The sequence below is a fragment of the Filicampus tigris genome, chromosome 4 (genome assembly GCF_054856515.1).
Source record: "Filicampus tigris isolate MCC_2025a chromosome 4, RoL_Ftig_1.0, whole genome shotgun sequence".
NCBI lineage: Eukaryota > Metazoa > Chordata > Actinopteri > Syngnathiformes > Syngnathidae > Filicampus > Filicampus tigris.
The window spans coordinates 19,972,452-19,988,428 of record NC_141220.1 but is presented as its reverse complement, the minus strand read 5'-3'; the positions used below and the strand labels follow the sequence as shown (position 1 = coordinate 19,988,428).

The window sequence follows — 15,977 nt, the reverse complement described above, 5'->3', positions numbered from 1 at the left end:
TCTCTTAATAATAAGTGGTGTGCGACAGGGGCGGCAGCCCCAGGCATCCGCCAGAGGTTCATCTTCGTCGCCAATGTCCAATAAAGCGCAAAGAAAATTTGTACACACAGGAACTTTATTCATCATAGAAATTGTAGGATACAACATACCAACGCCACAACACTTGTGTGGCTTTAGGACATTGTCGTAACATTTGTCCCAGTACGACATACAGCTTTACTAAAGCTACAAGTGTGTGGAAATATTTTACCAAAAATAAGACCGTTAGCACTAGGCCATTTTCAAAACTTGAGATTGGTCAAAAATTTACTCCCACGCGTGTGGACTGACCAATTGTATAGATATGTGAAAAAATATTAAATGTATCGATTTGTGCCATAGCAGATTTCGGCCCGACATTAGATAATTATTTGTTCTATCAAATTATGCCTTTGGGCTCGTGGTGCAAAAAATGGTTGGGGTATTTGTTTATGTGAAAAAAAAATCAAAGATGTCATCAATTAATCAACTTTGACTTGACTTTCATCACATTACAGTGGAATACAAAAAAATGGTCAGTCGTTCAACCCCATATTTACAACATATAACGTAAATTCATCGATCTATGCCAGTGACGTGTAGTGACAGGTAGAACAATGAAATGCTCTTCCACAAGATGGCAGACGGTACATAATTAACCTGTGCATCCAGTTTTCATTTACTGGTGTGCTGTGAGATTTTGTACCACAGTAAAATATTTGCATTGGCTTAATAAAGGTTGGGAAACACTGCACTGGCTATTCAACTTTAGGAGGAAGCATACACACACAAACTCCCAGCATGCATTGTCGTGAGATGGTTACAGATTGGCTGCAGTGACAAAAATCACTCTTTTGCCATTTAGGACTCCTTTCGTCAAAACAGCTTTGATTTGTACAACCCCCCTTCCCTCCCCCCCACCCTCATCCTCCCTGATTCCTACTCACCACATTCGCTTCCTGGGTGGAAGACAATGTTCTTTGTTGGAGGCGGTCACCCCCAGAGCCAGCTGCATCACAGTAATGTATTTCTGGTAATTCACCATGGTACCGTCCACCGCTACGGAAAATCCCAGGCAAAGAAAAGCGCAGGTGATCATATATGAGTCTTATTATTCCCTGGCTTCCGCCGCCTCGGCTGCGTCTCCCGGGCTCGGCAGCGGTAGCATCAGCAGCACATCGCCATTTGCAGAGCCGAAGGACTGACAGCGAAAACACCCCCCAAGGAGCTCAAGGCAAGGTGTCGTGCCGCGGCGACCCATGTCTGCAATGACACTCGCACCGAAACGCACCGCCCTTCCATCCGTTCGCCAGCTTCTTCTTTCCCCCCTTTTTCTAATGTGTCAACGTGCGCGCGTCCTCTCTCTCTCCTAACACGCTCCGGACATGATCGGTTTCCTCCTACCTCCTCTCCTGGCTCGCCAACACTCTCTAAAAAAAACGCTGCAGCGTCCAATCGTCCGTATGTATGTGCGTGTGTGTGTGTGTGTAGTGTGTGTGGGTGTGGGCGTGCGTGTGTGTGTGTGTGTGCGAGGTAGAGAGGGGAGGGAGGAGGGTGGCGAGGGGGGAGGTATTCATTTTGGAGATGCATGCTCAGTAGTAGTAGTATACTCAGGGGCGTAGCCATCATTTCAGAAATAATAGGGGGAGTTGAGGGTGGAACTATTGTTGAGGCGTAGGCAAACTTTTATGAGAGAATGATCATTCTGTCACTTTCAACTACTCGTCTCCAGAGTGGCCAGATAACGAAATATGGATCAGACTCTGCTTGACATAAAACACCATGACAGTAGAGGCATTTAAATAAAAGTTCAATAGCAACACTCATTGGCGAGTGCATGATTATGATGCCCCTAACAAATGTGTGTGTGGGTGTGGGTGGAGGGGGGGTCATTGAGTGCAGTTTATTGTCCATCAATAGAAATTTGGCTCCCAAAGAAATTTTTCTGTCGATGGCGAGGTGGGGTTTGGAGTGCTGCGGATAAGCCCCCCCCCCCGCCCCCCATCCGGTGGATGGATGGCTGGGGTAGCTCACCCCCCCCCCCCCCCCCCCCACACACACACACAAAAAAAACCCCACCCCATCCACACACACACATTTTGCACACAACTAAACTGAGAATTCCGTAAAAAGTCATTCTTACCAGAAAGCGTATTGGACATAATATGTTAATAAGTTCATATTGCTTTAATTCATTCTATGACCGCACTCGGAACTTAAAACATTCAAACTCAAATCATCTTTCCCCCAACAAGATAAATGCCATGAATTCCTCCCAGTCTCCCCCAAAAAGCAAAAGAAACAGTTTGGAATGTGCTCTTTTTAAATGAAAAATAGCACTTGGTAATATTGCACTTTCTCAAAACATATAGTAATAACATAATAGAATAGAATATAAAGAATTAAACACTTTGGACATGATGAATATTTCATTCCAGATCCTTCTGCGCAACTTGGGCTCCAGGTTGCAGTATAATCGAGTCATGCAAAAGAGTTTCACTCAACTACGGTAAGTGAATCTGTAATACTAGATAGAATATATGCCTCTGAATAACTTTATTTTGTCTATCTACCTGTGTTGCTGCACCATTTGTGTTCAGAAATGTTCCTTCGATTGTTACAGCACTGCCACACAGATGCTATTCGTTAGCCCATCTTTAACGATTCACACGACAATAATAACGTGGTGGCCACGTCCGTCAGCCATCATTCCGTCATTATTTCAGGTCGGAACAATCCGTCGTCATCGGTGACAGCCAGTCGGCATAGAGAACGTGCTACGTCACACATAGAGAGAGAAAAACGTCTGCCAGTTGATATGAACATCAGAGTATAGTGATTACTTAATGATGTTGACTTGTATTCATGAAAACCACACAAACCATTTCTTCACCAATACTGTGCCCCTATTTGATGATTTCATATTTCATCGTTTGGGGGCTTGACGTGCAAACATTTAGCCGCAGACTGTAAAACATTTACTCATTTCTTTTTTAAAACTCACACGGGTCTGAAGAGGATGAATAATTTCAGTGCGATCATGTGCTATTCTTGCAAGGCTGACAGTGCGCAACAGTGCAAAGTCTTCAATAATTCATTTTGTACAGAACCTCAAATTACCTTTGTTGTACATGGCCACCTTTTGCCAAAGCCACTTGTCAACTGACCGCAGTTGGGTTATTTTCCAATCAATGGCGTGATTTACTGGTGTAGTTCTGGACATAAGAGTAAGTCGATAGGTCTGGATTTTGTTGTTGGAGAGGAGCGGGCCACCTTCTCAACTGAGCGCAGAACACCTGACTCACAAAAAATACTGAGAAAAAGTCTTTGGATGTTGATGTGAGGCACCTGTATTTAGAGACATTGGCTATTACACTAAGCAACATGTGATAATATACTCACTTTTGTTAAGGAGGAAGTCAACCCAAACACATTTTTTTCATTAATATATTCTGTGCGGGCCCACTAGTTAAAAGAAGGCATTCTGATTAATATTACGTTTGTGGAATAAGAGTTAATCCACCCGTTTTTAGCCATCTCTGAGGGCGGCCATTTTGTCACTTATGAAAATGACAGTTGCTCGGGGCTCGGGTAAGCACCAATCACAGCTCACCTGCTTTCGGAAGCTGTGCCATAATTGATCGTTATCTGAGCCCTGAGTAGTTGTGATGTCAAAGTGACAAAATGGCCGCCCCCTGAGATGGCTAAAAACAGGTGGATTTTGCCGCTAAACTCATATTCCACAAACGCAATAATCAGAATACCGTGTTTCAACTAGTGGGACTGCATAGATAATATTCTTGAAAAAAATATGTTTGGATTAACTTCCACTTTAAGTACATAAAGAAAAAAAATAGTTAACGTGCAGACTAATGACAAGGCTGAACAAACTCAAGCATATTGAGTATACATGGCAGATGGATGGATGGCCTGAAATTATTTCACAGCATTAAAGTGAAAGTCAACGCAAACATTCCTTTTTCAAGAATATGATCATAGCGAGCCCACTAGTTGAAACACGGCATTCTGATAAATATTGCATACATACAACTGCTCACAACGACACAGATTCTGAAAACAGGTCATTCGTGATTGGTCGTTGAGAGCATTTGTGATGTCATTTTCAGTCAACAGAAGACAAAATGGCCGCCCCCGGAGATGGCTAAAAACTTGTGCATTTTGCTGCTTAACATATATTTCACAAACGCAAAATTAATCAGAATGCCGTGTTTCAACTAGTGGACCTGCCGGGAACATATTCTTGATAAAAATATGTTTAGGTTGACTTCAGCTTTAAGAAACTGATCCCAGAAAATGAGAGCAATTACTAAATGTCCAGATAGTTTGCGGTAAAGTCATCCCTCTCTGCTACTGACTGCCTGTAGGGGCCATCTTTGCTTGGTGGGTGATATTTTTAATTAGCCCTCTGGTCCTCGGTTGTGTTATTGTGTTTCTTTATACATCCAAATTGACATTCAGTTTGCATTGCTATTTCTACTTGAATTGATAATATCTAGAGATACACAGTTGAGAACTCTAGTCAAAAATATTATGTCTACAAAAATGAAAAAGAAAAAAAATACTGGGTTCTGTTCCGAACCCACTGGCTGCGTAGGTATGGGTTTTAAGTAGATTGGGTTGCTTTTATCCAAGGTTGCATTGTTTCTTGGTAGCTTTTGCCCCTTAGTGCATCAAAATCTTGATCCAACGTGCTGGGTCAAATCCTCAAGCCGATGCGCTGGATATAAATAACACAGTCTTGGCTGTCTCCCTTTTGGACCCAGCACAGAGTCAGCTATTTCACCCAATTTGGAGTGCATGATTACCAAAATTTTGATGACCCTTATTCATGTCGTATTGTAAAATAAGACAGTTGCCACACGGTCCGTTTAATGGCGTCATCTACCACTAATAGAGTCATTCTTCGACCTCTGACAAACGTCCCTTCAACACACTCCATCACCTCCCACTGATGAGGATGCAGATGATTATCAAGAATAATGAGACACTTACAGATCCTCATTAGCAGACACGTGCACTAATGAATGTAAAAAAGATGGACGGTGGAATTACTCACAAGTTTTATTGTTTGAGGTGTTCTGATGAAATGACGACATGGCTGTTATGGAAATGCTGCTCATTGCAAAATTACTATCGAGAGGCAAATATCAATGGTTGGGTTAATTGCAATCAACCAATCTACAATATACACTCTCGTACAATCCAATGCAATTCAATACAAGAGCTTTAAAATTCTGTCCGTACAAAGATAATAATGCTCAGATTTGGTATTATTGACCTATTATATAATGCAACATTGCCTTTATCATCCTTTCTAAATAGTGTCCTCTCTCAATTATTCGCCAGGTGTCTCGTCCCCTTGAACAAATAAACACCTGTCCCCTCACGAAAAAAATGTGAATGACTTACTCTAGCCACAATTCCACAAGGCTTGACAGTTCGGTTTGGCATGCAACACCGTCATTGGTTAGAAAGATCAAAACTGGACTTGATTTTTGTAACCAACTAAGCCAAACCTAAAGAGACACGGCTCAGATCATAATCAATGTAATGCTTATATGTTATAAAAGGGCCTCAAGCATACACTGCAGGTTTCATTTGTTTCACGTAAAACTACTAAAGTGCTCCCGCATGCATTCTTCAACAGGCATTTGTATATCTTGAGACTTTATCTTTAAGACTCTGTAAAGTGTCTTGTTTCTTAGCACGTTAGACTCATTCAGTGCTAGACATTTTCAGACCCCTTTTAAAAATGAGTGGATTAACACTTATTCCACAAACGCAATATTTATCAGAATGCCTTGTTTCAACTAGTGGGCCTGCTGGGAACATATTCTTGAAAAAAACATGTTTGGGTTGATTTCCCTCTTTGAATACGTGCACACACCCTCACCTAAACATCAGATACTGTCTGCGGCTGTGTAAATAAACACACTATATAAGGAAACATGGTATGTTACATAGTTCCATGGGAGCGGTACCGTATCGGAAACCCCTCTCAGTATGATGCAGTGAGCACAATTCTTAAGGAGTGTGTGTTTGTGTGACTCAATCACTAATGTGTCAGTGTGGAGCTGTATAGGCAGCTGAGGGTCAGCGGTTGTGCTGCAGTCTGAAGCCCACTGCAGCAGCGGATTTCACACTGGCATCCCCCCTCTCTCCGCATCCATACAGTAATGACTCGGCCTGGCCAATCGTTACCTTCCTCTTATGTGAAACCACTGCCTACATCTTACGTCGTGCACCACAAGCTCATCCTGGCACTCACAACACATTCAAGTGCTCTTTTTCCTCGGTCAGTAAATAGGCCAGCCGGGGCTGCCCTTCTTTCTCGTGTCCTTCCACTGCCTCGTCCACTTTAATGCATGCAGCAACATCCAACGCTGGTTTGTGGGACTCGCCGGCTGCTCCCAGAGGAAGCAAACCTGGCCCGGGGCCCTGAGAACCTCCGCTGCTGTAACCCTGTGATTTATTAGTTTTCCAACAAACAAAAGAGGAAGTTCACAGACAGAGAGTCCTCTTCACATTAAAAGCACTGCACCAAGTGGATGGCAGCGAGCGGGGCGAAATATACACTCGCGTGCACACAGTTACACCTCGGTGCTGTCGCAGTGCTTTCTCTCTGTATGTGCTGTGAGGTGAGTCATCAACCTCACAGTTTCACTTCATCTCTCCTGGGCTCCGCCTCCCCAACCTGCCAGAGGCTCATTTTGTCCACTTATGGAAGAAGTGACATCATCACCGCTGCCTCGCCTATACATAAGGCCTCGGGTCTGATCTCACACACACAAACACACGCACGCGTAGGCATCGGCAAATCACACAAATGGCCTTCTGGAGGAGAAAGTGATTTATTCTGTGGACACTGGAAACTCTGCATTAGAGGCGGGGAATGCACACTCAGCCACTAGATGGTGCTGTTTTTCTTACTAAGTAACCCCCACCCGCATCTATAGCAAGTTCCAGGTCCGAGATCCTGCTATTTTGCAGATTTTTTTTTAATTATTTTTTTTGCATAGTTAGTAACTCTATTTTTTGTCAAACGTCAAAATGATTGAACATCATCCTCTGTAATCCTGCTTTTTACACCTACAGAAAGCGACAGCTATATGTTCATTCATAATGTACATCTTTGTGCATGATTATTGACGTATATTGTGAGATAATGCCAGCGTGGGCGTGCTAACATGTCAAATCCATTTCATATTTCTGCATTCAGCACCATTGCTGTGACATGTTTGGCACATTTGGCTCACAGTTTTGAGTGTTTGGGGTTTGAATCTCATCTCTGGCCCTCTGTGTGAGTTTGTATATTCTCCCAGTGTTTATCTAGGTTTTCTCCAGGTGCACTTGCTTCCTCCCGCAGTCTAAAAATATGCATGTACATTAGGTTCTGTGAACCTACATTGTCCATAGATGTGAAAGTGAGCAAAAATGTGTTTTTCTATATGCGTCCTAGTCATACCCTACCCAGGGGTGGAGCCAGAACGTGGCTAATGGGTGGGCCTGGAAAAATCAGAGTGGGCCTGAATATTTCTCTCACTGAGCACTGTACATTCAAATAAAATGACAAACTGAATAAAATGAAGTTCAGATCTTCCTTAGACAACCACAGTTATGCCATTTTATTCAATAAAATAAAAAATAGAACAAAGCACAAATCAAAAAAGAATTTAATAATAATTTCCTAAAAATGTTAAATTATATATGTTTTTCATGAATCTCACTGTGTGGGCAGTTTGTCAATCTGGCTCCGCCCCTGACCCTACCTCTAGCATTTAGAAAACGGATGGATATTTTTACATGAACAAAGCTAAAAAGCAAAAGTCAGCAATGTGAACCTCTACAAATGGTGCCAGTTACAGTTCATACATACATAATGTAATTGTATGCAAGTGAAAAGGAAGAACACACATGACGTGAAGGGACTCTTTATCAGGTAAGAAAATGTGGCACGATTGATTAGGACCCAGAAAATCAATGAAAGAAATTCTATTGATCTACGTTAGATAATAAATAGATGCAGGTTCATTTCAAAAAATATACTAGGATTATGAAGTTTATGATCAAAAACAAATTTCTCTGCATGCTGCAGAAACTGGAATTAAAAAAAGAAATTCAGACGGTTCAGTATTGATTTATTGTGAAAGTGTGAATTTTGAAGGATGTCTTGGTGATATGTCTTCTCTTGTTTTATGTTACCTGCCAAGGGACTACGAATGTAAATTAGCTATTGCTAGCTTCCGCATATTTATGCAGGTATTGTACCAGTGTTCATTAATGTGCATTGTCCCTTTCAAATAAATAATAAAAGAAAAAGAAAGAAAGAAAAAAAAAAAAAGTATTGTTCATTTTATATAAAATCTTCCTATGGTATTAAAATAGGCTTCCCTCCCATCTATTCTATTATTTTTAATCATTCATTTGAAGTGCACTTAAATCAGCAGATTAATTTCTGTTCGGATGAGATGACTGTTCTCTGCACCTCAGCGAATTAAAAAAAAAAAAAAAAAGTTAACTAAAGCAATATTTCAGCTGACGGCACTTAACTGGATTCAGTCAATTTCACATCTGTTCCCGCGGTGCTCATTTCAAGGGGAGCTAGATCCTATCAAGGCACCTTTTGTGCATTTTCAGCCCTGAGATGTGATCAGCTGCTCACATGCTCACTCTGATTCAGCACCACTCAGTCTCAACAGAAACAAAACCAACTCAGGTCCACTCGAAACGGCGCAACTGACTATCTCCTCCTTGGCTTGCGATGTGAAAAGTGAGGTCATCCACAAAAACAAACGATTCCGTGCAAAGGTGCGACACACCGTGGAGACAACATTGTCTCTTAACAAGCATGGCCGCCGACGCTGATTCTACCAACAGAGCGACACGCTGGCACCAAACCGCCAAGCCTTGAGGCGCTTTGTGTCCTACTTCCTCTTAGATTGAATAAACAAACGATTATGCCATTTTTTTTAACCTCTACATACGCTCACTCGACCTTGACTGACTGCTGACTCTTGCGCAGACTCCAACGCGCGTAAAATGAAGTCAGGTCAAAGAAAAAAATAAAATAAAAATCACGTGCAACCTTTTGAGACGCTAACCCTGCAGACTAGAACGGGTCGAAAGAAAAAGATCATATACAGTACGCTCGTAAATAATTTCAAGTGGACTTACATGGCCTTGCAAGTGGGCTGCGTGTTGTTGGGCGGCTCTGTGACCATTCTGTGCTGCAATGTGTGTGTTGCTGTCATCTTGTCATGCGTGTGCTTGCGTGTGGGTGTGTGTGTGTGTGTGTGTGTGTGCCCAGGGCCACACCACTGGGCTTGCAGTCTCAACGCTGACTTAGCTGTCACACATTAAAGAGGCCTCCTTAACGGTCTGGAGAGCATATCAGCGCGTCTGTCCCGTCACTTTAAGCTCATCGCCACCCGCCCGCCCTAGCTCGCGCGCGCATAGACGCACACACGCACATCCACGCAGCCTCACCCCTCCCCCTTCTGTGGCAGCTGGGCCAAGGGTACTCTCCGGGGGTCCGCACTCACGTCACGCAGAGTGACGCCATCACTCAGCTGTGACGCGCTCGCGAGACTTGAGTGCGGATGCTCTGACGACTATCTTGTAGCGCAAGTTGACCTCATTGATAGCCATTCGCGATGTTTTGTCACAATCGTACATGAAGGTGAGCAGGGGCACATGTTCCCTTTTTTAAATGGTCATTGCATTTTTCTAGTTTCTGTCAATGGTAGCTCTAGTCTAGGCATACTTCAATATGGGGACAAAGAATATAACCAATTACTCCTCCCTGTCTTAGCTTTGGCCCAGTTCTAATATTGTGACGTAGCACATAAATGTCATGATCCGTTTGTTTGGACTTTTGAATAGTGAATAGCTTGATTTTGTTTCCCTATCCTTTCCTTGTTCATGTCTTTGCTCGCTAGGTTTTCGTCTCCAACTGTTCCCCGCGTCGACCAATCAGCTCACTCAAGCAACTTGTGTCTTGTCCAGGTGCGCCTCGTTGTCTGGTCAATTGGTTTGTATTTAGATCCCTCGTATTTTTCAGTCTGTCGTTTCATTGTCATACGTCCCATTTTCTCAATCCCTTCATGTCATGTTTCCTGTCATGGTGTGGACCTATTAAATTTGCGAACCGACGATCAAGTGGTTGGAACGTCTGCCTCGCTGTTCTGAGGCAGCTCCAAAAACATTGAATTGAAGACTGTAAATTGTTCACAGGTGTGAATATTAGTCTGGTTGGTTGTTTGGTGACCAGTCCAGGGTGTACCCTGCCTTTTGCCCAAAGTCCACCTCCGCCTCACCCTAGACCTTCACAAGGACAGTCAGGCACTATAAAAATGATGTGCTAATATAATCCATACTAATTGCTTGGCTCATGTAGACAACCATTCACACTAGTCATACTTATAGACTATTTAGACTCTGTACCTAACATGCTGGTTTTTGAATTGTGGAAGGAACTCTCGACAACTAACGGGGAGACGAGAATCAAAACCCCAAACCTTGAACATAATTGTTTTCGGTAATATCGGCACCTTCTGGGATCCCCGCCCAAATCTGCTCAAAGTTCTTATGAAAATGCATTTTCAGGCTGTCAAAGCAACAGGTTGTGCTATGATGCCTATCTGTAAGGCCCTTTGAGCTTCTCACAAGCCACAAGCAAGTCATTTCCAGAAAAAATAACAACAAGGGGGAAAAAAATCATGATCATACATGTAGACTACGAGTGAAGTTATTCCTGAATGCAAATTACACACAACCAAATAATGGCAAAATTAAAATCAGCTCAATTAAGGTGATAACGGAAATTGGCAAATGGAGAGAGTGATAGCAATCTTACCTAGAGTCAAACGCAGGGTCAGTGTACATGGGAGGCGAGCACAGAGGTTCCTCTCCGGGACTGTTCGGGAGCACGGGGAGCCCCCCTTTCTTTCCCTCTCCCGGAGTGCCATCTGTTAGAGCAGATTGAGCCATCGGCCAAGTTGTCTGAATTTACATTACTTACTTCAATGCAGTCATGCTAGTTAAACCAAACAGGTCAATTTCAATTACAGTATATGGCGCCATTTCACAACAAAAATGATCTCATATATATATATATATATATATATATATATATATATATATATATATATATATATATATATAGAGAGAGAGAGAGAGAGAGAGAGAGAGAGAGAGAGAGAGAGAGAAGCAGTAACTTACTATGTTTGTGTATTTTCTGCACTATCAATTTGAAATAATGTCCTGATTTTGTATAAAAAAGGGATGGAAATTTGGATAGAATGTTTTATTTCAAATCTGATTCATTAATTAATTGAAAAAGATAATCGACAGATGAATCGATAATTAAAATAATCGTTAGTGAGCAGCTCTAAAAATTGAAAAGCGAGCAGCTAATCCATGTAATTGGTATTGGAATCTGCATCAACAGATCTCACTCATGGATGATTGGTATCGAAATCCGCAGCATAAAACCCAGATCAGAATGCCCCTAAATGAAAGTGATAAATGTACAATATGCTGTATGTGCAGCCTCAAAAGCCTATACAGGCTCACCGTTTAACGTTGCGGGACATCCACTGATCAAGTCGCTCTATGTAAGGGTATGAGTCGCAAACGGTCTTTTTTTTTTTTTTTTTTGCAATGGTCCAGTCCAAGTCGGGTTCAGCCACATCAGACATGTTGCCTCTCATTAAACTTTGTGGCTCTCCCTCACTCCTCTTTCAAGCCGTTCGTCTTCTCTGTGCAGAATACATGTTTTTGTTTTCAAAAGATCTGCGCTTCCCTTTGAAGAGTTTGCCCATGTATGTTGTGACAATTACCCGCTCATGTTTGTATAGCATTGTTTTTCTGGGTATGATGTCTACTATGGATGCAGAAATCCACCCTTTGATTTATGGAAGTGGTTTGGGGCCAATCAGACTTCCTCAAATGCCACACTTGGTATGGCTTTTTTTCACCTAAATACCAAACACTAACACTAACACTAACTTACCCAAGGTGTTACTTGGTTTGAAGTGTACCGGAATGTTACTTTGGTTGCCAGATAGAGTTTCTCAAACATGATACATACAGAATAATTATGTTGTTGCATCTCTCACTCTTTTCGCAGCGGACTTCCAACACCTCTGCTATAGGTCGCACGGTCGGCTAATAGTTAACACTTTGGCGGTGTACCGTATGCGTGAAATTCCGATTGAGGGCGCTCAGGGATATCATATTGATTAGGACGTTTGTGCGCCGCAGACGGCGTAAGTGCTGCAGACTGCAGACACGTCGGCCATATGCTGGTCACAAAGGCTGTCTACTCGGTAATCCCTCAGCCATCCCCGGTTTAAGAGGCTATTTTTTGCTGGCTCTTAGTCTGCACTGCTGACTTAATACAAAGTATTTTCCCGCTTTAGATATGTCATTTTCATTGATATCGTTCTTAGATTGATTTCGGTTTCTCTTCCGTAAATGCAAGAAACAGAGAGGCACTGGTTTTGTTGAGATGACAAAGACCTATGTCAAGTTTCTTCTTCGTAAGTGCGACGTCACGAACTTACCTTCCGCATCCAAGAGAAAGCAAGTGAGCAGGTGGGGACACGTCTCCTCTAGGACCGAGCAGAAAGAGCAGAACGCGGCGGGTCCTTTGGAGGACAGGTGGTCCAGGAATATCTCCGTGCGCTTCTTGTTGGACTCCTGTCCCAGGATTTCCTTGTACTCCCCAAGCGAGAACACCTTGTCGTAGACCAAGTAGGGTAGCACGGCGTTGACGTCCAGCTCACTGAGGAGTTTCTGCCTGTGCTGCTTGAGAATCTTAGCGGCCCACCGCTTCTTTTGCTTGGCGCACGGCCTCCTGGCCGACCTCTGCTGCTGCTGATGCTGCCTCTTGTGCTTCCTCACGAACCACTTCTTCTTCCCGCTGCCAAACATCTTCAAGTCGAGCAGGCCCTCCAACACTTCTTCCACGGCTCTATCGACGCACTTCCCAAAGGAAGGGAGGTGCATATTTCATGCCGGAGAAGCCACTATGCCGACTCGTTTGTAGAAGCACACTTTGTTGTTGTTGTTGTTGTTGTCGTCTGAGTGAGGATGAGACAATCTGGACAGTAGCTGACTTCTAGTTGGGTACTTACCAAGACTAAGAAGATTATGAGACGCTTAAATACACCAATGCAAACGGCTAACACACTGAGCAGACATACACAATGTAATTCACAATCCCCAGACCTGTCTTTGTTATTTCTTATGGATGATGATGTAGCTCAACAAATCTTAACTGACAGGAGCCCGATTTTACGATCCTTTCTAGCAGAAAGGATACCAACGTTACTGTTTTTTGTTCCTTTGTTTTTTCAGTGACAGAAAACGGACAAATTGCTTCTATGCTAAATTAGTAAAATAACAAATTTCGACTTTTACGATGTGTTTCGTTAAATTTGCGTCAGCCATGTTTATGCAAACCCAGAGGTGGGCATTCCGTCTGACGGACGCCCGTTTTGCTGACGTTAGACAATACACAGGAAACTTAAAGTGGGGAGTCAACCCAAACATATTTTTTCCCAGAATATGTTCTTTGCAGGCCCACTAGTCTAAACACGGCATTCTGATTAATATTGCGTTTATGGAATATGAGAAATCCTAGCTCAGGGGTTGGCCATTTTGTCACTTCTGTAGACTGAAGATGACATCGAAGTTGCTCAGGGCTCAGATAATCATGGCTCAGCTTCAGAAATCAGTTGAGCCGTGATTGGTCGTTATCTGAGATGGCTAAAAGTGGGTGCATGTTGCTGCTCAACTTATATTCCGCAAATGAAATATTAATCAGAATGCCATATTTCAACTGGTGGGCCTGCACAGATCATATGCTGGAAAAAAAAATTTGTTGACTTCCTCTTTTAAAAAAAAAAAATAGATATAGATAGACTAAGCACCTGTGTGTCGTTGTCACTCTGAAACTTGTGTTTTCTGGACTTTTTAATTTAGTATTTAGATGTTTCCCAGTGCCTTGTTTTCCTTTTTTATATTTTTTTAAATACGTTATTTATTTTTTTTTTTTACCCCGTACTCCCCTTCTTCCCTGCGTTTGGGTCGTCCACTTTTGGCCAACCCTGACACACAGTCCAGTGTTTGTGACATAAATGTATGTCAATAATTAGCAGTATAAATGATTTAAATGCATCACCGATAAGGAAGAAAAAACTCCTGCTTGATCCCCACCCCCCACGCCCCACTTTCATCACTGCTTTCAAAGTTTGCTTCACTGATATTTATGAAATGAAAACCTACTTTTATTCTAGTTCACCTTTTTACCACTTTAAAAGCTTATCTCGTAATGTTTTACAAGTATTCAGTATATAACACAGAATTTAAAATTTTGGGTTCCTTGAAAGAAAATTAACAAAATACTGAAAATGACAAAATCATAAAAAAGGCACACCCTTGGGAAATTCATTACACTTGAGGTCGAGGTCAATACAAATTGCTAGCATAGAGAGCATTAAAATATTCCTTGCCTCTGGCTACAAATTATTGGTGTGGATGTGACCCCAGTTAAGATGCAATTACAATGTTTTCTTACAGTAACGCATCGAGCCTGAGTCAGGAGCAAAAATTAGCACATTGACGAAGGACACTTAAAGGGCATTTTAAGTTGTTGTACTGAAAATCTATAGAAAAGGGTAATGCAGATTAAAGTAGGATGTCCTTGTGGAGCATATTAGATGAAGGCGGCTCACTCTTTACCAGGAGAGGGTGCCATTTGATCAGTGAGGATCAATACACTGGACCTTCAAAGTTCTGAGACAATAAAAGTCAAGCTTCATTTTTTTCCCCCCCAAAGGACATAAAGGAAATTGAAATACTGTAATCAATTTCGGAGTCAAACCAGGCCATGCTTTTTGTAACTTTTGTACATTCCTGTAATTCCAGTGTAAAGAACATGCAAATTATGTACTCATCATCAACTTGGATACCTGCGTGCACACTGGAATAAAATGTTGTGCATCATTTACCCAATTTCATTTAAATAAAAATACAAAAAAAATCATCTGAATCCATGTGTCATCTTCCAAACCGCTTATCCTGTTCAGGGTCGCGGGGAGGTGCTGGAACCTATCCCAGCTGACGATGGGCGAAAGGCAGACTACACCCCGAACTGGTCGCCAGCCTGTTGTAGGGCACGCACACACAGGGAACCGATCCCACACAGCCCGCACGCAACTCAGGCGCGTGTACCACTACACCATCAGTGACCCTCATCTGAATCCAGATAATTTTTTCTAAACAGACTATACATCTACTTTAAAAGGTATCTGGATACAGATGATTTTATTTTGTGCAATGACTTGACAAAATAAAATTGAGTATATTCAACCATCATTTTTTTTCACTCTATGTGGGAAAATGTAAAGAAATTAAGCAGTTTTTGCTGCATTTTTTGCTTCACTTCACTGGCCATAGTCAGGGGCGGAGCCGTGACCCAGATTGACAGACTGCCCATCCAGTGAGAGTCATGAAAAAAAAAAAAAAATGTATCAAATTATTTTTGAATTTGTGTTTTGTTGTGTTTTTTTATTTTATTGAATATTAAGAATGGCATAACTGTGGTTGTCTAAGGAAGATCTGAACTTCATATTATTCGGTTTGTCATTTTATTTGAATAGACAATATGTCGGGACAGGAGGATTGTGCTCAATATTAAATTTGACATTAAGCATACATTCATATGCTTTATTTGAGCTTTTCCAACTACCAGCTGAGTATTATTGCAGCACAACATATGAGTATAGTACATACGAGGCCAGCGGACAGGAAACCAAAACAATGGTACATAAGCTCATCAGTTTGACTATAATAAATCCAATCTAAACAAGCTAGGCGAAGGTGTCTAGACTAGAGGAAATTGAGTGGTCGTCATTTCTTGGAGTGTGGAA

The 15,977-nt window shown here is 42.1% G+C and overlaps 1 protein-coding gene across 8 annotated transcripts in view; it reads right to left on the bottom strand.

The window, feature by feature from the left end:
* Positions 1-13,113, bottom strand: part of tjp1b (tight junction protein 1b) — a 77,453-nt gene extending 64,340 nt beyond the window's left edge. For 6 of the 8 annotated variants that reach the window (XM_086029498.1, XM_086029500.1, XM_086029502.1 and 3 more), the window contains exons 1-2: positions 12,606-13,113; positions 10,895-11,006 (exon numbers count right to left, since the gene is read on the bottom strand). In XM_086029498.1, coding sequence (XP_085885624.1) covers positions 10,895-11,006; positions 12,606-13,050 — 557 coding nt within the window. In that variant the 5' untranslated portion in view covers positions 13,051-13,113. The remainder of the gene's footprint in view (positions 1-10,894; positions 11,007-12,605) is intronic. The other 2 variants (XM_086029503.1, XM_086029504.1) reach the window with 1 other exon arrangement.
* Positions 13,114-15,977: the final 2,864 nt, after the last annotated feature.